This window comes from Diplodia corticola (assembly GCF_001883845.1).
Source record: "Diplodia corticola strain CBS 112549 chromosome Unknown scaffold58, whole genome shotgun sequence".
Classification (NCBI taxonomy): Eukaryota; Fungi; Ascomycota; class Dothideomycetes; order Botryosphaeriales; family Botryosphaeriaceae; genus Diplodia; species Diplodia corticola.
In genome coordinates, this window is record NW_017971537.1 from 204,634 (window position 1) to 228,050 (window position 23,417).

At 57.9% G+C, this 23,417-nt stretch overlaps 9 protein-coding genes across 9 annotated transcripts; 4 read left to right on the plus strand and 5 right to left on the minus strand.

Moving 5' to 3' along the window:
- Window positions 1-249: 249 nt before the first annotated feature.
- BKCO1_5800067 (nuclear cohesin complex subunit) lies at window positions 250-4,115 on the plus strand (the record flags this gene model as incomplete). Its single annotated transcript, XM_020277584.1, has 3 exons — window positions 250-715; window positions 777-985; window positions 1,035-4,115. The coding sequence occupies 3 exons, from the start codon at window positions 250-252 to the stop codon at window positions 4,113-4,115; spliced, it is 3,756 nt and encodes a 1,251-aa protein (XP_020126838.1).
- A 758-nt stretch (window positions 4,116-4,873) lies between these two features.
- On the minus strand, window positions 4,874-6,010 carry BKCO1_5800068 (uncharacterized protein; the record flags this gene model as incomplete). The annotated part of the gene is made up of 1 exon (XM_020277585.1): window positions 4,874-6,010. The coding sequence occupies one exon, from the start codon at window positions 6,008-6,010 to the stop codon at window positions 4,874-4,876; it is 1,137 nt and encodes a 378-aa protein (XP_020126834.1).
- A 450-nt stretch (window positions 6,011-6,460) lies between these two features.
- Window positions 6,461-6,682, minus strand: BKCO1_5800069 (uncharacterized protein; the record flags this gene model as incomplete). Its single annotated transcript, XM_020277586.1, has 1 exon — window positions 6,461-6,682. The coding sequence occupies one exon, from the start codon at window positions 6,680-6,682 to the stop codon at window positions 6,461-6,463; it is 222 nt and encodes a 73-aa protein (XP_020126835.1).
- Window positions 6,683-8,154: 1,472 nt separating this feature from the next.
- Window positions 8,155-9,799, minus strand: BKCO1_5800070 (histone-lysine n-methyltransferase; the record flags this gene model as incomplete). The annotated part of the gene is made up of 2 exons (XM_020277588.1): window positions 8,155-9,124; window positions 9,198-9,799. The coding sequence occupies 2 exons, from the start codon at window positions 9,797-9,799 to the stop codon at window positions 8,155-8,157; spliced, it is 1,572 nt and encodes a 523-aa protein (XP_020126883.1).
- A 1,141-nt stretch (window positions 9,800-10,940) lies between these two features.
- On the minus strand, window positions 10,941-12,695 carry BKCO1_5800071 (translation initiation factor 4b; the record flags this gene model as incomplete). The annotated part of the gene is made up of 5 exons (XM_020277589.1): window positions 10,941-11,941; window positions 12,008-12,304; window positions 12,358-12,497; window positions 12,548-12,596; window positions 12,665-12,695. The coding sequence occupies 5 exons, from the start codon at window positions 12,693-12,695 to the stop codon at window positions 10,941-10,943; spliced, it is 1,518 nt and encodes a 505-aa protein (XP_020126882.1).
- A 371-nt stretch (window positions 12,696-13,066) lies between these two features.
- Window positions 13,067-14,100, plus strand: BKCO1_5800072 (uncharacterized protein; the record flags this gene model as incomplete). The annotated part of the gene is made up of 4 exons (XM_020277590.1): window positions 13,067-13,232; window positions 13,425-13,538; window positions 13,591-13,758; window positions 13,808-14,100. The coding sequence occupies 4 exons, from the start codon at window positions 13,067-13,069 to the stop codon at window positions 14,098-14,100; spliced, it is 741 nt and encodes a 246-aa protein (XP_020126881.1).
- A 2,206-nt stretch (window positions 14,101-16,306) lies between these two features.
- On the plus strand, window positions 16,307-18,013 carry BKCO1_5800073 (yor378w-like protein; the record flags this gene model as incomplete). The annotated part of the gene is made up of 1 exon (XM_020277591.1): window positions 16,307-18,013. The coding sequence occupies one exon, from the start codon at window positions 16,307-16,309 to the stop codon at window positions 18,011-18,013; it is 1,707 nt and encodes a 568-aa protein (XP_020126880.1).
- A 625-nt stretch (window positions 18,014-18,638) lies between these two features.
- On the plus strand, window positions 18,639-20,766 carry BKCO1_5800074 (uncharacterized protein; the record flags this gene model as incomplete). The annotated part of the gene is made up of 2 exons (XM_020277592.1): window positions 18,639-18,651; window positions 18,734-20,766. 2 exons carry the CDS (start codon window positions 18,639-18,641, stop codon window positions 20,764-20,766), a joined length of 2,046 nt encoding a protein of 681 aa, XP_020126879.1.
- Window positions 20,767-21,266: 500 nt separating this feature from the next.
- Window positions 21,267-22,741, minus strand: BKCO1_5800075 (methyltransferase type 11; the record flags this gene model as incomplete). Its single annotated transcript, XM_020277593.1, has 7 exons — window positions 21,267-21,306; window positions 21,358-21,524; window positions 21,595-21,850; window positions 22,093-22,291; window positions 22,379-22,520; window positions 22,575-22,597; window positions 22,659-22,741. Coding segments are annotated over 7 exons (910 nt in total), but the record flags the coding sequence as incomplete, so codon positions are not given.
- Between the last annotated feature and the right edge of the window lie 676 nt (window positions 22,742-23,417).

The window sequence follows — 23,417 nt, forward strand, 5'->3', positions numbered from 1 at the left end:
GCCCGCGTCCAAGCAGCCAGCCCTCCACCACCCCGCACGGCGCTCCTCACCCGTCGCATTCGCACAACTGCTCCGCAAGGCCGCGCATCGCGACGCGTTCGGCCTTATTTATCTCTTGCTGGTTCCACCATCCCCAAGCTTGGCTGCGTCGTGCTCGTCCCCCCCTCCTCTTGACTCTCTTGTCCGACCCTCTGCGCGACACCCCATTTTTGCTCCTTACTCCTTCCTATGCCCGCGCGCCTCTCCAGCATGGAACCATCGTCGCCCGATGCCGACGCGCAGCAGACGCGCTCCTCCCCCGCCGACAACAACGAGACCAGCGCGGCCACGCGCCGCAAGTCTGGACGGGTGACCAGGAAGCCCGAGACCATCTACTCATCCGCAGCGACGCCCGCGACGAAACGCAAACGTGGCGCCGACCGCGAGGCCGATGCGAGCGACGATGACGATATCGAAGACGAGGATGACGAGGATGAGGACGAGAGTAGCGAGGGCGACGCCGATGACGAGGAGTTGCGCGACAAGCGGCGCAAGAAGAAGCGCCAGTCCGCCGCCAAGGCGAAGTCGACGCCTCAGAGGAAGCCGGCCACGAAGAAGAGCAAGCCCAATGGCGACACGATGAGCTTGGCCATACGACCGGCGACGAAGGCGAAGAAGCCGCGCAAGCCTCGTCCGAGCAAGGTGGCGGCTGCAGGAGAGGTTGGAGGACTTTACGGTACGCGCTCCTGGTCGTACTGCTGCTGGATTGCTGTATGCTGACGTAATGCTGGTGCTAGGTGACGTGTTTGCCGGCAACCAGAGCCTAAACGATGTCGCAGCGCAGTGGGTCCGGAGGTTCGGTGAGGACAATTCAGAAGAGATGGCCGCGCTGGTCAATTTCGTTCTCAGATGTGCAGGCTGCGACCTGAAGATCGATGCGCACGATGTTGAGAACCCCGATGGCGTGCCAGGCAAGCTTGGAGACATACAAGAGGAGTATCAAGCAGTGAGTTCAGAAAACTAATGACCATGGGTAGTCACTGATGAATATGCAGCAAAACATCGTTGAATATCCATTGATCCAGAAGGGCAAAGGCTCAGCGAACTTCCGTCACAACCTGATCGAATTCTTCACATCCCTCATCGAGACCCTTGCCCAGTCAGAACTCCTCTGGACCAATCCCATCATCGTTGAAAACATCGGTCTATGGATCAACACTATGTCTTCAGCCAACAGCCGTCCATTCCGCCACACCGCAACTCTTGTATCAGTAACCATCAGCAGCGCACTATGTATGGTTGGAGCTAAGCTCATCGAGGCCAATGCAAACGCTATGATGTTGAAAGAAACAGAAGCGAAGAAGTCCGGCAAGAACAAAGCGCGGTTGGCGGAGATGGAAAAGAAGATTGAGGCGGGCAATGAAAGAGTGGAGGCCCTGAACGGCATGATTAAGAACTCATTTGATGAAGTGTTCATTCACAGATACCGCGACGTGGATCCCAGGATACGAACCGAATGCGTCACCGGTCTCGGCAATTGGATAATGAACTATCCCGACTATTACTTCGACGGCCAGCACCTTAGATATCTCGGATGGGTTCTGTCCGATGTGCACGCACCAAACAGGCTGGAGGTTGTGAAGCAGCTGCAGAGATTATTTGATGATGCAGACAAGCTTGGCGGTTTGAGGACGTTCACGGAGAGGTTCCGCTCCAGGCTGGTGGAGATGGCAACACAAGATGCGGACGCCCATGTTCGCGCTGCGACTGTGGAACTTCTCGACATACTCCGTGAGGCTGGCCTGATTGAACCTAACGACATCGACTCTGTGGGGAGACTCATCTTCGATGCTGATCCCCGCGTGCGAAAAGCTGTCGTCGACTTCTTCGCGGAAAATATCGCTGAGATCACTGAACAAAAGATCGATGAGCTCGGTGGAAAGGAAGCATTGGATGAAGCTCTGGAAGGAGACGAAGATTACGAAAATCCTAGGCTGGAGTGGCTCGTGCTCAAGTCTCTGGTGGAATCGTTAGCGGCGTACGATGAAGATCATACCCTTCCCAGTCAAATCGAGCGGGTGCCCATGTCGAATAGCTATATGCTTATTGCGGGCGGCATGGCATCGCGGATCGGTGTGGCTGCGGAGGCGCTGTACGACGAACTTCCCGAGATCCAGGAATGGGAAGTGATAGCCGGCTACCTTCTCTTCGACCACTCGCAATCCTCGGCAGGCGCTCAGCAGAACGGTACAACGGACGATCCTGAGGCTTTGCTGAAGCAAGTGTGCAAACTCAACGAAAAAGAGGAAACTGTTCTCCTGGATATTCTTAACGCTTCCGTAAAACTGAAGCTCACTCGCGCCGTAGAAGCCGGCAAGGACAAGAAGAAGACCAAGCGCGAAAGGCAAGAATTGGAAGAAGAACAAGATACTGCCGCTCGACATCTTGCCGCCCTCATTCCTCGCCTTCTGAACAAATTCGGCGCCGTGCCTGATGCCGCCTCTGCAGTATTACGCCTGGAGCATGTTCTGAACTTAGATGTATTCGAGGAGCTCCGTCAAGACTCGACTACCTACTCAAGATTGTTGGACGATATCAACAAACAATTCATGAGCCATGGCAGTGAGGCTGTGCTTGTAGAAGCCAGTCGCGCGTTGCTACATGCTAAGAGCTACGAGGAACTAAGCGAAATCACGGAAGGCAAGGTGCAAGCTCTCTGGGAAGACACTGTTGCGGCGCTGCATGCTCTCAAGAAGGGCAAGGGGTTGATGACTCGTGGAAATCTCAGTGCAAATGTGCTGTCCGCTGTCTCGAATACGGTGCTTCGTATCTCAAAACTGGCCAGCATTTCCGATTGTACCGAGCAATTGGAAGCGCCTCCTCCGGTGGTCGCACCGAAGAAGCAGAGAAGCAGGAAGAGTCAAGATGCAAACCCGGCTGAGAACGCCATCGTTATCCTCATCGAGTTGCTTCGCCGTGGTGTCCCCAACTCTTCTACAGACACGTCGCTTTCAGCACTGGAGGACGCCGTGGTTACCAATTCTGCTCGCTCCCTTTTGTTCTATTTCATGTGGAAGGTCCGCTCATGGGATCGTTCAATCCTCACAACCGGCACCGTGCCACCCAAAGATGTTGAGGCGATTGCAGAACGCCGCGACGGCTGCGTCGCTGCGCTCGAGGAAGTCATCCGCAAGCGCCAGGGTGCCGATGAACTGCGCCTGGCAGCTGCAGGCGTGCTGCTGGACCTTTGCACGCTTTTCACCACGCTCCGCGACGCGCAAGCCAAGCGTGACGCGAAGCGCCTCCGCACGGCCAACGGCGACGCCGCTGCCGGGGGCATGGATGTGGACGAAGACGAATCCCGGGACGACTTCATGGCCCTCCTTCTGGGCCTCAACAAGGACACGCAGAAGTCGCTGCTTCAGCTCCTCGCTGCCACAGAGAAGCACTTCGCCAAGAAATCGCGCCGCAACATCGACGTCGCGGAAGATGACGATCCCATCGACGTTGACGACGATCCGGAGAGCTCGGACGAGGAAGACGACGCCGCCGACGAGGAGGGCGCCGAGGGCGCGAGTGCGCAGGAGATCCTGCTCGCGGAGCAGCGCCTGTGCGAGCTCGCGTCCAAGCTCGTCCTCGCCATCCTCGGCGGCGTGGTCGACGGCTCCAGCGACGACGACGAGGAAGACGAGGAAGAGGCGGCGGATAGAGACGACGGCCCCGGCCCGGTGCGCAGGCGCCTCGAGCGGAACAGGAACAAGCTCGGCCCCAACTTCAAGGAGGTGGTGGCGTACCTGGATGTCGGGACGGAGAAGGGACCGAAGAAGGGGAAGGGCGGCGGCGCCGCGGCGAGGGCGAAGAATAGAAGCGTCAGCGCACCGGCCCCGAACCAGCAGAAGAGCGCCGCTGCTAGCGGCGGCGGCAAGAAGAGCGAGAAGAGCAATGAGTTCGTCGGAGAGGAGACGGACGAGGAAGATGAGGAGGAGCACCACGATGAGGAAGAAGAGTTGAGGAGGGAAGGCCTCGTCGAAAACCCAGACCAGGAGATGGAGGATGAGGGTGCGGCGGGAGAGGAAGGCGATGGTGCTAATGCCGGGGCGCAGGAGGCGGATGAAGAGAGCGTGATTGGTGATTGAAGTGGCTGGATGAAGGAAGCAAAAAAAAAACACAACGTGCAGACACGCACGCATTTGCGGTGTTGCCTCTTCGGTTGATTCTTTTCCTTTTCCCCCCCTTCCGGACGCTGGACTCGGATCGCATTTCGGTCAACGCTCGTGGTGACGAGCTAGTAGTATGGTCGAGTGGTTCATGGGAGTGACGGAGTGGCGGGCGTACGGAATGGCGTCTTGCTTCGTATGGCTCTGTAGAGTGGTTATCTTTCTAGTATTTGCTTTCGGGGCTGTTGTTTTTTACGAGAGGAGCTCAAAGAGTGAGAGAACCGAAGCCATGCGGAGTTTGCAGGTTGGCTCTCGGTCATCATCACTGCATTTCAATGGACAGATTTCGAGGTGCTGAGACTGCATATGTATGAAGCTGCGTGTAGAAGTCATTGCGGCCTTGCCGCATGCCTGAGCTTCTTCCACATGATATGAGAACGCTTTCTTTGAATCAGAACAATGTATTTGGAACAGAAGGAAAGGAGAAGAGCAGAGAGAAGAGAAGAGAAAGAGAAATCATCTTGGTATCAGGCCACTCTCATTGCCTTTGTAGGGATTTTGCCGCCATGCCCATCCAAACATAAACTCCAAGAATCCGCAGATCCAGAGACTTTCAGAGACGGAAGCCAATAAAAACACTGGCTAGCAACAGAACGAAAAAAAAAAAGAAAGAGCAGGCTATAGAAAAACAAGAAGACACCAACATATTGGGAAACAAAAGCGCCCTCGCAAGCAGCCTAGCACTTTCCCTTTCTACCCTTCTTACCGCCCCAAATAGCCGCCTTGTTGACCGGATGTTTCTTGGTCTTCTTCTTGTGACTCTTTTTGCCGCTCACTTTCTTCTTCCCATCTTCCCTCATGATCTCCCCTTCCATCTTTTCCTCTTCGTTTCCCTTCTCCTTTACTTGCTCACCACCTACGACCTCGGCGATGGATGATGACCTCCTGCTCGGATCAGACAAGGAGAACAGAGGGGAGGGGCTGCCGCTACTCCAGTGATGAGCCTCCTCGCTGCCACAGCTCTGATGCTTCTTCCACTCAACAAAGGGTCCGGTGAACGTGAACTCGGACGTGGGCACAGTGATGGTGAGCTGATCCGCAGAGTCGGAGACAGTCTGTATAGCCTTCTGTGTAGTAGCCTCGTGGACACTGGCTTCGACAATATCTTGGACGATCTCCTGGACGATTCCTTGGACGATTCCTTGGAAGGCGATCTCTTGGAAGACCATTTGAATGACGGTCTCATGGGCGGCAATCTCTTCAACAGTTTCCTGAGTAGCGATTTCATTGACAGTCTCCAGGACGGCAATCTTGTCGACAGTCTCCTGGATGGTAATCTTGCTAACGGTTTCCCGCGCTCCAGTCTTTTCGGTGGCCGTCTTTGGAACAGTGGAGTCCCCCAGGATAACGTCAAGAGCGGAATCATCGAAAACATCGCCCACATCTCCACAGCGACTGCCGGGGCCCCTCGAAGCATCATCGGCACCAGGACCCGCGACCATGCGGCTCTTGCGGCCCAGCACGAGCGTCGGAAACGCCCGCAACGCGCTCATCGCGCCCATCACGCCCTTCTTTCCGATCCTGATCGTCCACATGCAAATATTCGTCGCCACGGTAGTCGCGCTGGTGGCACTGTGACCACCTGAAGCGCTGCTACTGTTTTCGGTGATCGTGGCGGTGGCTGGGGCTGAAGTAGTCGCGGCGATATCCCCGCTGGAAGACTTGATGGCCGGGGATTTGCAACCGCGGTAGAGGAGACCGTTGCTTGCCATGACGCCGAAGGCCATCGGGGTGCTGACGGTAGCTTGGACGACGTCGGTGCGAAGGCGCGGGGTGGGAAGTAGAGCCGACAGGGTTGTGGGGAAGGCGGACATGGTGGAATACTGAGATGGTTAGGAGAGCTTTGTCGAATCGCACTATGGTGGTGGTGCAGATCTAACAGAGAGGACGTGTGTGGATGAGGTGCTCGCAAAGTGTGTCTTACTCGCTGTGGGATAGTAGGTAGGCGTTTTAGTCTTAATCTTGCTGTTGATACCGGAGTGGAGGATCTGCGAATAGTCGTGGGTGCAAGGGTGATGCAAACGGTGGTCGAACGGAGGTTGGTGTAGAGTAGAGCGAAAAGCGAAGGAGAGAAGAGTTGGGTGGTTTATATAGAAGTGATCCGGGCGTGATCGAGTGTTAGGTTGGCCTCTGGAGCGTCAGCGGCGGGGGAAGTGTAGAAGTGTTAGATAGAGACCCACGGGGATACGTGCCAGAATCATTCAGCAGCGCCCTCAGGCATGCCACGGCTGCCTGGCTCACTGAAGGCACCGGAACCACTTCTTCTATGAAGAGGGGGTATCTTGGACTTCAGGCTCGACCGGCTGTTGTTGATCTTGATCCTTCGGGCCGTGAGGCTGCGGACTGCGATGTTCGTCGTCCAAGCGGTAGGGATTATCACAACCGCCCTCTGCCGTCGCCGTCTCTGGAATATCGCTGAGAATGATTGGCGATGGTTCCCGCTTGACTGGAGCACCAAGAGTCTGATCTGCGGCGGTGGAGGCCATTGTGGTAGATGGTAAAGTTGGTGCGGTGGTGGTGAAGTGGTGGTGAAGTGGTGGTGTCGGTGATTGAAAAGTTGTTGTTGCCATACTGTTGGGTGTCGACATCTTAGGGCCTGAGGGTATCTCTATCGACCCGGCGGCAAACCTACTTCGCATCGGTAGCTGCCAAGGGGCGCAGGTGCCCGTCCAGACTCGACCACGATCCGAAGCCCGAGTTAGGGACCTCAAAGCCTGGGCCGTCAGAGCGACAACTATTCCTCCGAAGTCGATCGCGCCAGTCAGAGTCAATTTCGCCAAGGCTCTCCCACCCGGTAGGGACTTCGAGTTTGTTCCCCTGCCTACGGCTGGCATGGCCCCGAAACGATCCGGAACCCTCGTTGCGTATGCCCACATTGTGGATCGAGACTCGAATCGACTCCAACTTATGGGACTTCCTCGACAACGTGGGACGTAAGAAGGCAGACAACTACCGAAGCGATCCCTCCTTCTTTAAGGCCGACGGTTCGTTCCGGACCAGGGCGACCCGACTGGTGAATCAAAAGCGCGATCGAACTGGACATCTCAAGGAAAGCCTTTCTCGAGCCACCTCAATATCGTCTCCACCAATCCTGCCGGCGTCCAACCCACTCTAGCTGAACTTGGCAACTTCGTTGTTGATCACCGTTCATCTCACAAAACAATGCAGCAGAAGACTGCATGGGGAGCAGAAGCATTCGCTGCGGTGAGAAGGCAAACTAGTCGTTGCACTTTCACACTGGGACGAATGCTTCGACTCCCCATAGATGCTCAAGCTCTCATCTTTTATAGTTTTTTATCTAGGTGTTGTGATCTCTTAGAGCTTGCGCTCTGTTTGCTCTTCCATCTTAGACAAGCAGTTGCTAAACGCTTCTACACCGAATAGGCCGTGAGCGCCCTGTCGTCCGCTCTGCCGTGAAAGGTCGCTTTCCACAAACACGGTATGAAGTAAAAAGACCCGATTATATCGTCCCTCCGTCCTTCATAAGGCAATAGCCAATGAAGAGAAAATCCAAGAACTGAAACGTACAAGCAATTTCAGTAGAAAGCAGAGCCATTAGGCTGAACTAGAAGGGGAGTGAAAGCTTGCAGAAAAGAAGTGGTATCGTTTTTCGGACTCGACCTTTCCAAAGAGTAATGCCTACCATGCCAAAAATGCCGCTTCCCATGAATAACACCAGCCGCCCATGCAACCCGTGCTTCGTATGGTGGAAATGAAAGCCATACCTGTGAAAACTGCTCCCCCTGCATCTCGTCCACCATCGTGATTACCTTTGTTGGTTTGAAATGACTCCACGCTTAAAACGCTTCAATCATTATGATCACCAAATAGCCCGACATCAAAACTCGTCCACCTGATTCAAGTTTTCCTCGGTCCCAATCCCTGCCATGGCCATCATCAAACACTGTTCTTCAATTCCTCGTTTTTTTTTTGGTCCACCCTTTCCTTTTCGTAAGAATCATCTCCGCCTGCGCGAGCCCCCCAAGAACCTGTCCAAACGGCTGCGGTCCTTGACTTGAATGTAGTATTTTCCGCCTTCATCCGTCCAGCTGACCGACCCGCTGAAATACTCTTTCTCCACGCAGCTGAAGAGGTTTACCCGATCGTTGACGTTGTGGCTCTTGATTTCGTGGTCTGGGTCGACGAATGGCTTGAGGCTCACAATCTTCGCGCCCTCTTTCAGGTCCAAGAACTTGTCCAGTAACGCGCCGTTCAGTTGCGGGGAGAAAGCCTTGTTGTTGACAACGATGACGTCCGCGCGATTAAGCACGCGGCCGACCTCTTGGTTCTCTAAAAAGTCGTCCGCAAGGACATTGATCTTGCCGCACGCGATGCCCCACAGGCGGGCGCGCTGCATGATTTCCTTCTTCTGCAGGCTCGCGCAAAACGACGGATTCGGCATGCTCTCCACGCCCCAGCTTTCGCAGCCGACCTCGAGCGCGGCCTGCAGAACCACGTTACCCACGCCCGACCCCAGGTCCACGAATATCTGATCGCTTTTGAGCTTCGTCTCCTGGAATATGCGGTGCACGAAGCGCGGGAGGAGCTCGCCGTAGACGTTGTTCGAGCCGGCTTCGTAGCGGCGAAGTGAGTTGACGCGGGGCGACACGGTTCGTGAGTACGTCTGCGATAGGATGTACTCGGTGAGAGGCAGAGGCATTGCCTGCAACTCGTCGAGCGCTTGGTTTATCTTGCCAGACGCTAGGGCGTCGCTAACCATCTTGTTGAACTCCTGCAGCACGTCTTTGAAGGTCGAGACGGACTGCTGTTGTACCGCGCGCTTGAGCCGGCGAGGGAAGCCTGTGCCTTCGTCGATCAATGTGTCCGCCTCGTCAGGAAAGTAGTGCTTGCAGATTGTTTCGACGCTCTGGACGATGTCTTCGAGGGGCTTGTAGCCGTCGCTTTCGCGGGGGTACACTAGCGAGAACCTGCGCCGCAGAACAAAAAAATAAAAGTCAACGTTGAGTCGCGTGAGGTGGCCGGCAAACCGTGGCAACTTACCGTTCAGGCTGCGACCTGCTGGGATACTGCAGCCCCACGACGGGCACCTCGCTAAGGCCCTCGAACGCGGGCTTGAAGTCCTTTGTCGCGTGATAGCCCACGACGTTGTCGTCCTTCCAGTGGTCGCTCTTCACCAGGTCGTAGCCATGCAGAACCCGCAGCTTGACGGGTCCGTCCTCGCCGTCGGCACGCCTCAGCGGGGCGGCGCGTATCTTCCGCTGCAGGTCGGGCTCGAGCGAGTTGCTGGCGCGTATGCGCTTGCGCGGCGTGAGCTCGCGGTCGAGGCTGTCCTCGCCATCACTGCCCTCAGAGTCAGACGACAGCGGGGTGGCGGGCGTCGGGGCCTTGCGTTTGGTCAGGCTGCGTTTGATGGTGGGCACGGCGGGTGCGGAGGCATGCCTCCTGCCAGCGACGGCAGCGGCGGACGACGAGAGTGCTGCATTCAGCCTGCTGCTGCTGGCGGGGGCTCTGCTGGCGGGCGTAGGGAGCTTCGGGCGCGGGCGCGGGGTGGCGGGCGACGGCGATTGGGTGGGCGTGCTCGTGCGGCGAACGAGCACAGTCTGGGTGCGGATGACGGGCTTCTTTTTGAAATCGATGTTCATGGCGGCGGCTAGTGCAGGCGGGCAAAAGAATGTGGGCAGCTACCGGCGGAGGGTGACAGGGACGCTATGCAAAGAGCGGGTATCATACGTCAGGCGGAGCACGCGGTAGGCTGCGGGCTTGGAGGAGGTGTTGAGTAAGAAAACATGAAAGAAGGTTGCTGGCTAGAGATTATGCGCGTCAGTCTCGTGCGATCGCCACCAGGGGAGCACAAAAAGACCCGCTTGCCCCAACTCGGCCCGGCACTGCAGCCCTACGACAAGACCACGCTTAATCTTGAGGATGCGCGCCGCGGCCGTGGGCCCTGGATTTGCGCCGCCGCGCTGGGAGCCGCATGGAGGCATCCATGCCAGCAGTCTCCAGCCCAAACCGCCGCCTGTTTGTCGCTCGGCCGTGACTCGCTCCACGCAGAGCCGGCGCGCCCGCGGCGCTGGCCAGCAGACGGCCTGACAGCCGTGCCGCAAGCGTCCCCTCGGAGCATCATCCTGCTCCATGCGCTCCTACCTAATTCCAACCTTGCACCTGCATGACGTCGCCCGTTCAATCACCAGCACGCTCGCGCGACGTTGTATTACACGCTCTGGGCATTCATCTATCGCAAAGTCGTACTACGTCTCCACGCCTCCCTGGCATCTGAAAACCCGAGCGTCCAACACCAAGGCCGCCCGACAAGTTCGTTCCAGAAACCACCCATTCAGCTAAGCAAAAACTTTTAAGGTCCGAAGCGCGGCAAAGAAAGCGGGAAAGAGGTCATGATATGTGCGCAGTGGAGAGGGGTCAGGGCTGCATGCATCGAGAGTCTAGCGTGAAGGAGATCGAGGAGCGGAGTAAAGGAAAAGGAAGGGCCACGCCCTCTTTTGTTCGTTCTCAGAAGGTCGCAGGCGTCCGAGTGCACGTCCGAAAGACATGTCCCAAGTCACCAGCATGCGCGCGAGCAGTCAGTAGGCTACAGTTGCATTTTTGCGAAATAGCAGACATGCTCCCGATACGCCTTGACAATGAACACCACAGCTTGAAGAAAAACCATCGCGAACAGGGCACACCAAAAGCATCGTTCATCCACCGTGGAACCTGACTCCTTGATGCGTCGGAGAATGGGGTATTGAGGCGTCAAGGCGTGGCAGAAGAGAGACGGGGCATCGCTCACGAGGCGATGGCCCGAGAACCACCCCTACGGCTGTTCTTTGCCTTGGCCGGAACCGTGCTCCAGCCGTCATCCTCCAGATCTTGAGTCGTCGATCCTTCCTCTGCAGCAGGAGCAGACTCCTTACGCCTCCAAGATGACTCCGCCGGCTTAGCGTCACGAACGACTTCCTTTGGCTTGACGGCCTTGTCGTCGACAATCGTTCCGTTTGCGTTCTCATCGGTGGCGCCCTCACCAGTCTCCTCGCTTTCCAGAACTTCGAAGTTCGAGGCTGGTGCAGGGGAGCCACCGCCGTTCTCACTCTGACCCTCTGGAGCTGCCTTCTCGGTCTTGGCAGCTGCCTCCTTGGCGCGCTTTTCATCGCGTGCCTTGTCGTCGGATTCCTTCTTCTGGCGCAGGGCAAGCTGTCTCTTCTCCTCGATTTCTCTCTCCTTTGCAGCAGTGTCGATCGGGCGCGCAGCACCGAAAGGGCTGGACTTGGCATCGCCGCCGCCGGACGCAGTCGGCGCTGCCGGGGTTTCCGAAACGGTACGCTTCTGGAGGTTCAGACGAGGACGGCCCGCAGGAGCGGCGGGCTTGGCAACCGGGGAAGAGGGCGAGCTGCCCTCAGGAGTGCCGGTAGGGGACTTGAGGGTCTCGACAGGGCGCATCCTGTCGCGCCACTTGTTGTCGAGTTCGGGCGCAGTGGGCTCTCTCGGGGGGCGGGTCTCAGAGAACTCGCGGCGGGGCGGACGAGACTCCTCAGAGCGGCCCTCACCCCAGGAAGGAGACGGCTTGCGAGGCTCACTGGGGGGAGGGTTGGTCGGGGACAAGGGGCCTCTACGCTCCCAGGTGCCAAAGTCCCTCGTACGGCCGCCACGATCGCTGCCCGCGTCGGATGCACCAGAATCGAAGCTCCTGAAGCCGCCGCCACCACCACGGGGGCGCTCGCCAGCAATGGGGGGAAGGGGGCCCTTGCGAGTCCAGTCGTCAAACACGCGCGTATCCATGCGGTCCTTAGCTTAAGGTTTTGGAGCTAGATCAGTTATTCTTTTCCTTCTGTGAGTATGGGACGGAAGAAACTTACGCGGCTCAGCAACGCTGACGCGGATGTTCCTGCCTTGGAACTGAGTGCCGCTCAGGGCGAGGGCTTTCTTGAGTCCATCCAGAGTACCGAACTCAACGTATCCAAAGCCCTTCGGCTTGCGGTCCAGCTTATCCTCAACAACGCGCACACTGGTGACGTCACAATCCATGAAAAAGTCCTGGATGTCACCTTCAGTCGCGTCGAAGGAGAGGTTGCCCAGATGGGCAGTGTACGGGGGCTTCGAAGGAAGAGGGAGCTCCTCGCGGGTTGCGAAACCGCCACGGTCAGGACCGCGTTCTGTTGGGGACATATTAGCGTATGTTATTAGCAGCGCGAGAGTGCTGGCATACCGAAGCCGCCGCCGAAGCTACCACCACCGAAGGAGGGCCTGCTACCTCCATAGCTAGCGCTGGGACCTATATATGATGTCAGAGGGGCGGTTGCGGGGTCGGGTGGTGGAGGTGGGAAATCTGCGCGGGAGACGAACCACCTGGGTAGCCGTCAGTGTGGCCGTCGCCGTCGCAGAGGTGCACAATTTACATACCGGAGAGGGGGGAGTCCTCCATCTCATCGGCCCAGGAGCCCAGTGCTGTTTCTTCGTCAGCTGTATTCGGGTGGACAGAGCGCCTCAACGCGGGTGGCGCGGTGCGAACGTACACTGGTCGCCCAAGAAGTCCCCGAGGGACATCTTCTGGGCCTGTTTTTTCGGAGCTGCTCTTCATGTCAGCGCTTGCTGCCGTGGTGAGGGGGAGCGCAAAGTCGGCGAGGCCAGTGGCCTCACCGGGCGAACTCGGCACAGAAGGCGAACGAACCCATGATTGCGGAAGTCAGTCAACGCGCTGCGGAAGAAGAGCGCGTCGGCTGAAAGAGTCTGAGGGAAGCGGCGGCCTCAGGGAATCAAACTGCGGGGATGCTGCGGTGTCAATCGGTGTTGGTGGTTGAGCGCGCGAGTGTGCGTCGTAGACTATAGGCTGAAGGTTGAAATCAAAATCCAAACTCGGGCCGCCGCTCTGCCAAGACATGGTTTCGATCCGTCACGTGCTGCGACCCGCGCGTCAAATGGAAGCCAGAGACCCAGACCCCGACGCCCCGCGCCGTGTTCGACTCCAGCTTGACTTGAGCTCAATCCACGCCAGAATGCAGAGCAGCGCTGCGGATGCCTCCCCACGCGTCACCGCCCCCTCGGCGCTGCTTGTCTCCGCCCTGAAGGCCGGTACTTTGACTGGTGAGCGCACAATGGCCCTCCGTGAGGGCGCCGTCCGGTCCCGCCCTTCACGTGTCAAATCAGTGGACGCCCCATCTCCCCGCACTCCTTGTTCTCGTCAGCCTTCTACCCGAGCTTCTGCTCGGCGCGGATGCTTGGGGGCAGAGTCGCACCGTCGCCCCGCACCGGACCGCTACTAATATATTTTTCTAGGCGGTGCTGGCGTTCTGCTCGGCAGCGCCCAAGGCATCATCGCCTCCAAATCTCCGGCGCTGTTTGCAGCTTTTGCAGGCGTGCAATGGTTCACCGCAGGGACCGCGTACTGGGGTAAATTGCTCTTGCACGAGTGGGACATCACATTTCGCTGAACTAGCGACAGCCATCCGGAGCGCCATCTTGAACCGGCGAGGCCTTGGGGTCTGGTACGACATCACGCGCGGTGCCGCTCCCGGAGTCAGCAAAGTCGACACTTTCTCACAGTCGGAGAAGGTTCAGGCCAGCACCGTCGCTGGAGGCTTTTCTGGCGGAATCGTGGCTGCCGTGACACGTCAGTAATCTCGGTGTGGCTTTGCGAACCTGTGCTGACTGACTGACAGGAAGCCGGGCGCACATTATTCCCGGTGCGGTCATGTTTTCCCTCTTTGGGTTTGCGGGGCAGCACCTCTACAGTTTCTTGGATTCAATACATGCCGCGTCTGCTGACAAACCTGCTGAGGGCAAGAGCTGGTTCCGAAAGCTAGCCGACTCCCGGTTCAGCCCCGTCAAAGTGCTCTCGGAGGGAGAATACGAGCAATTGCTCCGAGAGAAGCTTCTCAAGGTTCAGGTGGAACTCGCCCTCGTCGATGAGGCCATCGAGGAACTCCGACAGCAGAACAGCCCGAAGAAATGAGACACCTGATTACAAAGACACGGCTGCATTGCGCAACCCATGGAGACTCGTAGCACGCATTCGGGTGGATGTGGAACTTGCCATTCTGCTGTACCACCTTCGGATGTATATTTCGACTCCCCATGAGTTTACCGCGTTGCCACGGTGTCTTGCAGGCACCTCGCATACTTGTGGGGTGCCCCAAGGCTGCCATCCGGACGGTGCTGCCAAACCTGCGGTGCAGGTCTTCGCTCTGGTCGCTGTGGGGAAACATGGCAGGCAGCTGCTTCCTTCACGATACGGGCCGGCTTGTTATTCGCGTATGGGCTTGTTGCGAAGTCGAAACAAAAAAGAAAGCGGACGTGCAGATCACTCACGGCCGCCTATGAGGGGCCCCACTCCGCCGGCTCGCGATCGTCGTTGCAGAGAGTGCAAGGAGCTCGGCCGAGTCATTGCTTTTTGGACGGTCCCTGAGCCATGTTCCGACGGACGGTGCAGAATAGCGCCCGCTGGTCCAGTCAGTGTGACGCCCGAAACCGTTGCAGCAGCTATCACGCATCAGCGGCGCATAAACGGCTGCCCGCATGCATCCTTCAGACGTGGGGGCGCGTATCAGCTTCGGCCTTCGGATGACTGTAGGATAATAACCGCGGAATGAATGTTGATCAATCATCAAACCATCTAATTTCACTATGATATAGAGCACAAGCTCAGTTGCGGTATATTCTGAACGTACACAAACGGTAGAGGCGAATGTTGGTGCTGACATGACTGAACCAGATGCGACCTGATCCGGCAAGGCGCGTGTCAGCGGAGCGCCGTTTGGAGCAAGACCAGCATGGCGATCCGCTGCCGCCCAATAGAGCTACCAGCAAAGAAAGCTTGCTGCGGCTTCACCCCGACGGATCTGCCGCGATGGGGCTCCGTGGGATAGCGTTTATTGCTGGCACGGCCTCGACCGATCCTCCCGCATCCTAGTTTTGGGGGCAGGAACTGAATCCCGGCCTCGTGCACAGGATGGCAAAGGTCGCACTGGGGAGCTTTCGGTGCCTCGGCTCGAATGGGTGCTGCTGTCCAAGACACTCGCAACAACAAGCCGCCACGGGTGCTGGAGCCGGTGCACCCTACCACCAGGCGTGCCTTACTACTGCAGGCCTTGTCTGCTCAAGAGCATGGCAAAGCTGAGCTGCAAGCGGCAGGGCACTCCCTGTTAGCTCGCTTATACGAGGCACCAGCCGCGATGGCGCCCGGCCCCCTCAAGCCTACCACAGGTAGCTGAAGCTCAACATCACCCTACCGCGGACATGCGGCAGCGCTCACCTCACCGGCCAGCGGCGGTAGCCTTTTCCCACATGCCTAGACCCACGTCTGCACCGCTGCCGAAGACCCTGGTCTGGCCGAACACGAGGTCTGGGCTTGAGCAACGCTGTCGAAACGTTACACGGGCCGCTGCCTTCGCCCAATGCGACCGCAATGCAGCCAGCCAGCGCTCGTGATGGCTGGATGAGACACGTCCGGACGAGACTTCGTTTATTGGGTGCCTGAGGCTGCGTACACGCCGGATCAACCCGCTTGCGTGAAGAACACCAGGACGCTACGCTCGGTGGTAAGGCTGCCTTCCGTTGCCTGACCAGGATTCTGAACTCGGGCCTGCCAAACGATCTCCCAGGCTTATGGGCAGCCACGCGGTAAGCCGTGCCGCAGCCGTGTGCCCTTTAACCTTGCTCCGAAGGCACTAACCTGGAGTCAGCACCCAAATAGATGTCCTCCACCATCCGTCATTGGGGCATCTGATGAGGCTTTGCATCAATACGGCCCGCTGCCTCACTGGTTGCCGGCTCCCCTCTACACTCCGTCGGACTTGATATCCAGTACCTATCTCTTGGCCTCTGACGCGCCAATAGACGCCGCCCCTCCCCTGAGGAGGCCTATTGCGGGAACTGCAACATCTCTCTGGTGCCTGCTGCAGGGTTTCATGTTGGCATGCACTGTGGTGGTTCTAGAGACGCACAATTTCGTCAGCGCGATGCTTCCCCCAAACGCAGAGATAGCTTTGTCAAGACGAATCAATTAATTAAAGAGATCCCGTTCCGTCTCAAATCCGTTTCCAACTATCTACTCATCCCTTTCCTCCCTTCCGTCCAGAATCAAAGAGTCCCTTCCTAACCCAAAACGAATGGACCATCTAGCCCCATCATCCCCAAGTGAGAGTGGATCCGACACCATCATGCCTTCGCGCCAAGCCAACACGAGCGTACACACCAAATTCGATTCATCAAATACGCCAACGGTAGCCTCGACTAACTCGTCGCGGCCGACCACTCCTTCAGTGCCCGAAGTCCCAGCAAGATACAATTCCCGCCCGCATGACGAGAAATTTGCGGAGGACAGCATTCACGACGACAATGAGAAAACAATCAGCTCCGGAGCGGTAACTCCGCCGGGGCCTCCCGGGCCTCCCGGTCCACCCGGAGGACACGAGGGAATCAAGTTGACACGCACCCACGAAGTCTTCTTCGTCGCGACAGTTGCCATGGCACACTTCATGATCCAATGCTGCATTGGCATTGCACTGGCGCCGATCGACATCATCGCGAGAGACTTACGGACGGGGAACCCAGGAGAGCAGAGTTGGTTCATCTCGTCGTACGCTCTGACGGTGGGCACCTTCATCCTCATCGCGGGGCGAGCCGGTGATATCATGGGCCACAAGCGCATTTTCATCTTCGGCTACTGCTTCCTGGGCTTCTGGAGCGCGCTGGCAGGGTTTGCCGTCTACCCGCGCTCGCAGATTTTCTTCGACTTCTGCCGCGCCATGCAGGGCGTGGGAGCCGCGCTTCTCATGCCCAACGCCCTGGCTCTGCTTGGCCGGTCATACGCGCCAGGGCCGCGCAAGAACATCATTTTCAGCATCTTCGGCGCCGCCGCACCATTCGGCGCGGTCGTTGGCAACGTCTCGGGCAGCATTTTCGGGCAGCTGGTCTGGTGGCCGTGGGGCTTCTGGTCATACGGAATCGCCGCCTTCGGGCTCGCCGCCTTCTCCCTCATCGTCATCCCCAAGCCGCTGTCCGCCCTTCCTCCTCACCGGCCAAGCTTCGACTGGGGTGGCTCGGTCCTCGGCGTCATCGGGCTCGTTCTCGTCAACATCGCCTTCAACAACGGCCCCCTCTACGGCTGGGAGAAGCCGTACGTCTTCGTCCTGCTGATCGTCGGCGTGCTCGTGCTCGTGGCCTTCGTTTTCGTCGAGCTGCGGGCGAGCAACCCACTACTACCCAAGACGGCGCTGAACAGCACAGTCATGTTCATCCTGACGTGCCTCGCGTTCGGGTGGGGCGCGTTCGGGGTGTGGGTCTTCTACACGTTCCGGTTCCTCGAGGTGGTGCGGCAGGAGACGCCGCTGCTCGTGTCGGCGCAATTCGTGCCCGTCATCGTGGCCGCCGTGCTCGCGTCGGGCGTGACGGGCTACATGCTCAGCCACACGCCCGTCAGCTTCGTTATGCTGTGCGCCATGGTGGGCTTCTTCCTCGGCATCGTCCTTGTCGGCACCATGCCCATCGAGCAGACGTACTGGGGCCAGGCCTTCTTCGGCATCCTCGTCATGCCCATCGGCATGGACATGTCGTTCCCGGCGAGCACCGTCATCCTGAGTAACAGCATGCCGGGCAACCACCAGGGGCTAGCGGCGGCGTTGGTCACCACGGTCATCAACTACAGTGTCAGCATTACTCTGGGAATCGCAGCACTCGTCGAGGTGAAGACGGTCAGTCCGGTTGATCCGGCGCCCGCGTTGCCTCCCAGCATTGCGGAGATTGCTCATGGCATGCACATGGCTTACCTTGTGGGCATTTCGTTCGGGGCTGCAGCGGTAGTCTTGGCCGCGATTTTCTTTGTAAAAAGTTTCCTGAAGGAAGGTTGGAAGGTCATGGCGCATTGAGTGTTTGGAGAGTCCGTCGCTACTGTTCACTGCAATCTGTGCTGGATTCTCCTGAGGTTGGGAGCGGGCTCAGCGAGGGACGCCTTGAGTCACTCGTTGAAGACATTCAGTGGCTTATCAGAGCACATGGACGAGGCCTATGATTTCTCTTCACGTTGTATATTGTGCATTTTCCCTGTATTTCCTTGAAGGAGTAAGGGAGCAAAAGAATTCTAGCAGATGTTTACGAAACCATTCGCTATAAAGCAATGCTCCCTCCAGTGACAGTCAATCCTCTTCTGTCGAGGCGGGTTTCCTAAATTGCAGCATGTTGAGGCAGTGGAAGCACTCTAGCCCGATTCTCGTGCGCACAGATATGTTGTGCATCCGCATCCAGATGGATGCTTCAACCGCCCGCTTTGCCAGCGCAACACAGGCCCGTCACGCGAACAGGCTCGCGCCGCATGCTGCAAACGTCGCTCGATCCTGCTTTCTCTTCCCCCTCCCCCTCTCCATCACGCGATGCACGTCACGGCTTCGGACTTTCTGCTCAGCCTTGCTAGCTCCCCCCGCCGGAAAGTATCTGATCACAGCCAGAATTTGTAATCGGAGACATAGTTCGCAATTATCGCGACGCGAGTGCACAATGTCCGGCAGCGGTACGTCCCCCCCCGCTCGCATACCATTCCGCCCAATCACGGGCGCATGCGCTCCTCACTGCATACATCTGACTTGCAGCAGCACAACCACAAATAACACCCTCCGAAAAAGCAGCAGTAAGCCCAAAGCCGTCAGGCACCCCGCCACACCCGCCGCCACCGCCATGGTCGCCGCCGCCAGCCCGTCTGACAACCGCGCCGCCGCCGAGGTTGAGGCGCGACGACCACAGCGACAATGTTGGTTATGATGATGGCAGTGGCACAAACAACACCGTGGCAGACGCCGCCGTTGCCAATAATGTCAGCGCTGCTGGTTCTGCTTCCGCCGCTACCAACGCTGTCCGCACCACCACCACTACTACTACCACTCGAGCGGCCATCTCCCCACCCGAAGCCTACCGCCGCGACCAAGACACCGATACCCGCGCCCGTCGCCTGACGCCGAGCGGCGGAATCAGCGTAATAGCAGCAGCAGCAGTAGCAAGCCCCGTCGACCTGCCCGATCTCGCGCCCGCGCCCGCGCCCGCTGCATCGCCGCCTGGAACCGTCGTCGCAGCCCTGCAGGCGACGGCGCCGTCTGTTGGTGATCATGCGTTTGGCGCATGGCGAGCCGACGCTACCGCAACCGCGACAGCGGATGAAGATGGTTTTGCTTCCGCTGCCACGTCTCCCGCCGCCGTGGAATCGGAGTCAGATCTGCCGCCGCGCTTACAGACGCCCGGGTCGTCGCGGACTGTGTCTTTGTCAACCCTGTCGTCGTCGTCGATGTCGCCGTTGGGATTACCGATCACCACCACCACGGGCACGGTAGCGACGTCCGCATCATACCAATATGGAGGACCCGCGACAGTAGCAAGCGAGAGCTATCACTCCCCTCACCCCAGCCACAACCGGTCTCGACGCATGGCAAGCGTGGGAGGTCAGCGCGAGCTGATGCGGTTGAGGACGGCGGGATCGACGACACCGGCGCGGAAGCTGGCGCCTGCTTCCACTAATGCTTCTGTTGCTTCTTCTACCTGGGTGACCAATCACGAGTACCGGCCCGCTAGTACTCTTACCACTAACGAGCTTAGCTGGGGAAACAAGAGCGCCGAACCAACGGCGCAGAGACACGGGCCCGGATGGATAGGTCCCGCGAGGGGAGTCCCGGCCACGCCGCTACAGGTCCGGCTGATGCCGCGGAGGCTGCTGCTTGAAGAAGGGTACCGGGAGGAGAAGGAGGAGAAGGAGGAGGAGGAGGAGGAGGAAGAAGACGGCGACGACCAGGATGGCCGTGCCGGCAGCAGCCCGACGACGCCAACGCCAATATTGACGGCACCGCTATTGGGACGACGAAGACGGACGAACAGCACGGCGGCCGACGAGATGACCAAGCGGGTAGCGTCGTCACCGCAGCCGCTGCCTCCGCCATCGCTACCACCACCCCCCTCCCGTAAGCGCCGTCGCGCAAGGCCGAGCGACGACGACGACGACTCCTCCGACGAAGAAGCAGACGACCACCACCACCACCACCAGCAACTGCACAGCCCCCTCCTCCTCCTCCGCGGCCACATCCCTCCGCCCTCCAAGCGCGTGAAACTGCACCCGCCGCCGAGCGCCACCGCGTGCTCTCCACTCACACCTCCCTCCCCACAGATGATTACCAACACCGCGTCGCCGCCCCTCTTTTCCCCACCACAAGCCGTCGATGGCGCCGGCCTCCTCGCGCATGCAGCGGCGCTGAGCGGCAAGGAGCAACGACGAGACCGCCTCGCCGCGAAGCTTCCGCGCGTGGCCGAGCCCCCGTCGCGCCGCTCTCCGGTCGACTCTCCCGGGCCGCCGCCGCTGCGCCTCGGCTCGGCGTTGTCGTCGTCGTCGTCGTCGTCGTCGTCGTCGTTGTCATTGTCGTCTGCGGCGGCTTCGGTTGCTGGAGCGCTGCTGCCGTCGGGGTTTCCGGTCGGGTACTTCTTCGGGGCGTTGGGTGAGGCGGTGGAGGGGTTGGCGCCGTTCATGGGGGTGGGTAGGAGGGGGAGGAGACTGTTGTTGGGAGGGTCTTTGTGGAGACGGAGAAGGACGAGAGGGAGGGCGATGGCGAGGAGGAGTGAGATCGTTGATGTCGAGGTGGTTGCTTCCTAGCTCGAGAGGTGATGGTGTTTTGGAGATTTCAGCAGAAGCTCAAAGCAAGGCTCAGTCGCTTTTGTGTTTCTTTTTCCTTGGAGAAGGATAAGCGGTGCGGCTTTCGCCGGATGATAGGGAGCTTCCGACGACGGTTCGCATGTAGTGAGTACATGCTTTTAGTCATTGTAAAACGTATATATGAACTTTTGATCAGACGTATGCTCATTTCCAGAACACTGACTTAGATTTCACGGTTGATTACAGACGATTTTAACTGTTGTGTTCTCCGTAAATACGGAACACTCCTTTGAGTACAGTTAGAGCTATCATCTGGATGTAGGTATGAGATTCCAAATCATGCAGATGCATTCGGGTTCGGGATTCTACTCCCCCTGTATGTAAGTTGCAGCATCTCGGTGAGACTCGTGGAAGCAGTCTTAATTCTCTGGCAACCTGCTTCGTCGTATTATGAATGAAGATACTCTAGTGACGGTGCTTGCACTTCGATGACCGTTTGACTACTCCGCATCCAGCGGCTTCTGGGCATAGACAATATACCTACGCTTATGTAAGCAACGCCGTACCGTCGTCGTCTGTTTGGGAACTCACATGTCGTGCTGAGAGTGAATCGATCGGTTCTTCAACTCCTTTTTGAGGTGCGAGACATGCACCTCAACCTCTTCTTTCTTCCACCCCCTCGTCCCCGTCAACAGCCTCATAGAAAACCCTTCCAACCCATCCACAAAGTTCGCCAGATTCAGCAACCCAACTTGTTTCTGCGGCGGAGAAGAGAAAAAAAAGGTCAGCTCTCTCAAACATCAAGGGAACAGCAGGACATGCACTCACCAACCCCTTATCCTTCGCCCACGGCCCGATCGGGAACGCGAACCGCTCGTTGCGCACGCCGACGAAGCCGGCTGCCTGGACCCAGCCGGCGAGCCGCGAGCCCGGCTCGGGCTCGACGCCGAGCGAGCGCATGCCGGCGGCCGACTCGCGCAGGTAGCGGCAGAGGTACGAGTTTTCCTCGTCGAGCGAGCCGTCGGTCGAGTAGACTTGCATGTTGAAGTCGTGCAGCTCGATGAAGCCGCCGGGTTTGAGGTGTCTGTTTGTTTGTTTGTCAAGTTGTTGTTGTTTTCACCACGTCGACGGTGTGATCGTGTTGGTAGCGCGCCGCGTGCGGTGCGGAGGGAGGGGTGTGAGGGAGTTGGGAAGGGGGGGTGGGGGGGGAGTTTTTTTCTTTCTTTCTTTTTCTTTTTCGGGAGGGTGACGGCGTCGTCGTCGTCGTCGTCGTCGTCATCGTCGTCGTGGGGAGGTGCGATGGAGGCAAGGAGAGGTTGTTGTTACTTGTAGCATTGGGCGACCAGCTTCGGCCAGTCGCGGATAGAGCCCATGAGGTAACGGGCGTGGATGAAGTCGAACTTGTGCGTGTAGGTCCACTCGTCCTCAATGTCGTCGACCTCGAAGCGCACGTTGGGTGGTACGAAACTGGGCTGGATTGGGCTGAGGTCGTTGCCCAGGACGCGGGCGGATTCGTACTCGTCGCCTGCATAGGTATTGTCCTTGTTAGACGCAGTTCTTGTGCCAAACGTCTTTCTGTGGTCATTGTCATGTTATTTAGAGGGCCCCTTACCCATTTGAATCGCCCAAATGCCGGTGCCAGTTCCCAAATCCAAGATGTCCTGGACGTTGGAAGGAATGGGCGCGAGGTGCAGCTTGCCCCCGATACGGAGGGTGATCATGTGGTGGCATAGGTCTAAGCGGTCGTTCTCATCCTACGCCCACTCGTCAGGATGGCCGATACCCGTTATATCGAAGGGGATCCAAACCTCATCGTTGGGAGCAAAGTAAGCTGAGATGTCGGTGTATCAGCAACATACTCCTGTCATGCTCTCCAGCTATGGCAGACATACCTCCCTTCTTGAAACTATGGTACCTGCGTCCATTCTCATATTCGTAATCTGTGATAGAGGAGCTCAAAGAAGACGTGCTCGGCCTTTGTCATCACTGTTAGAAACATGATGGAGCTCGTCTTGAGCGACCAGGGGGGTAAACGCCGAGGGGTAGATGCTGCGTAGCAGCGTAACTCCGAGAGACGCACAGATCACTTCCATAGGAAGATTCTCCCTCATCGGATGCCTGTTCGTTGTCAGGAAACCTAGACATTTCGACTGCATCTTGCCTAGTGCTGGCGGGGAACTCTCGCAGTGCGGCCATACCTCGTCTGCCTCGATTTGCTGAGGCTCAGGGTCCTCGGTAGGTGGACACATGTTGGTTTAAACGATGCACAAGATTCAACGATTACACAAAGCCGAACAGACGGGAACGGCAGACAGATGCACAATGTCCAAGTGAAAGGCCAGGTGTTTGTCGCGCAGCTGGGACGTTTTCACCCCCACCTACCTCTCTGCTGTGCCGCAATCGCTTAGCTGGCAGCTGCGGGTCTCTTCAGGGGTGACCTTTATGGCAAGCAGTCTCGCGGATCTTTACCCGATACTGTCTTCTAATTCTCGTCTCGCGTATTGGCAAGTATTGCCCCACGGTCTACAGCCATACGGCAACATCGTATCACAACCTGGACAGAGCAACCAATTAGCCACTCGAGCAAGATTTATATGATGGAGCTAGCGGTTACACATAGTAGACCACTATCTATCGCACGTCATGTTGGA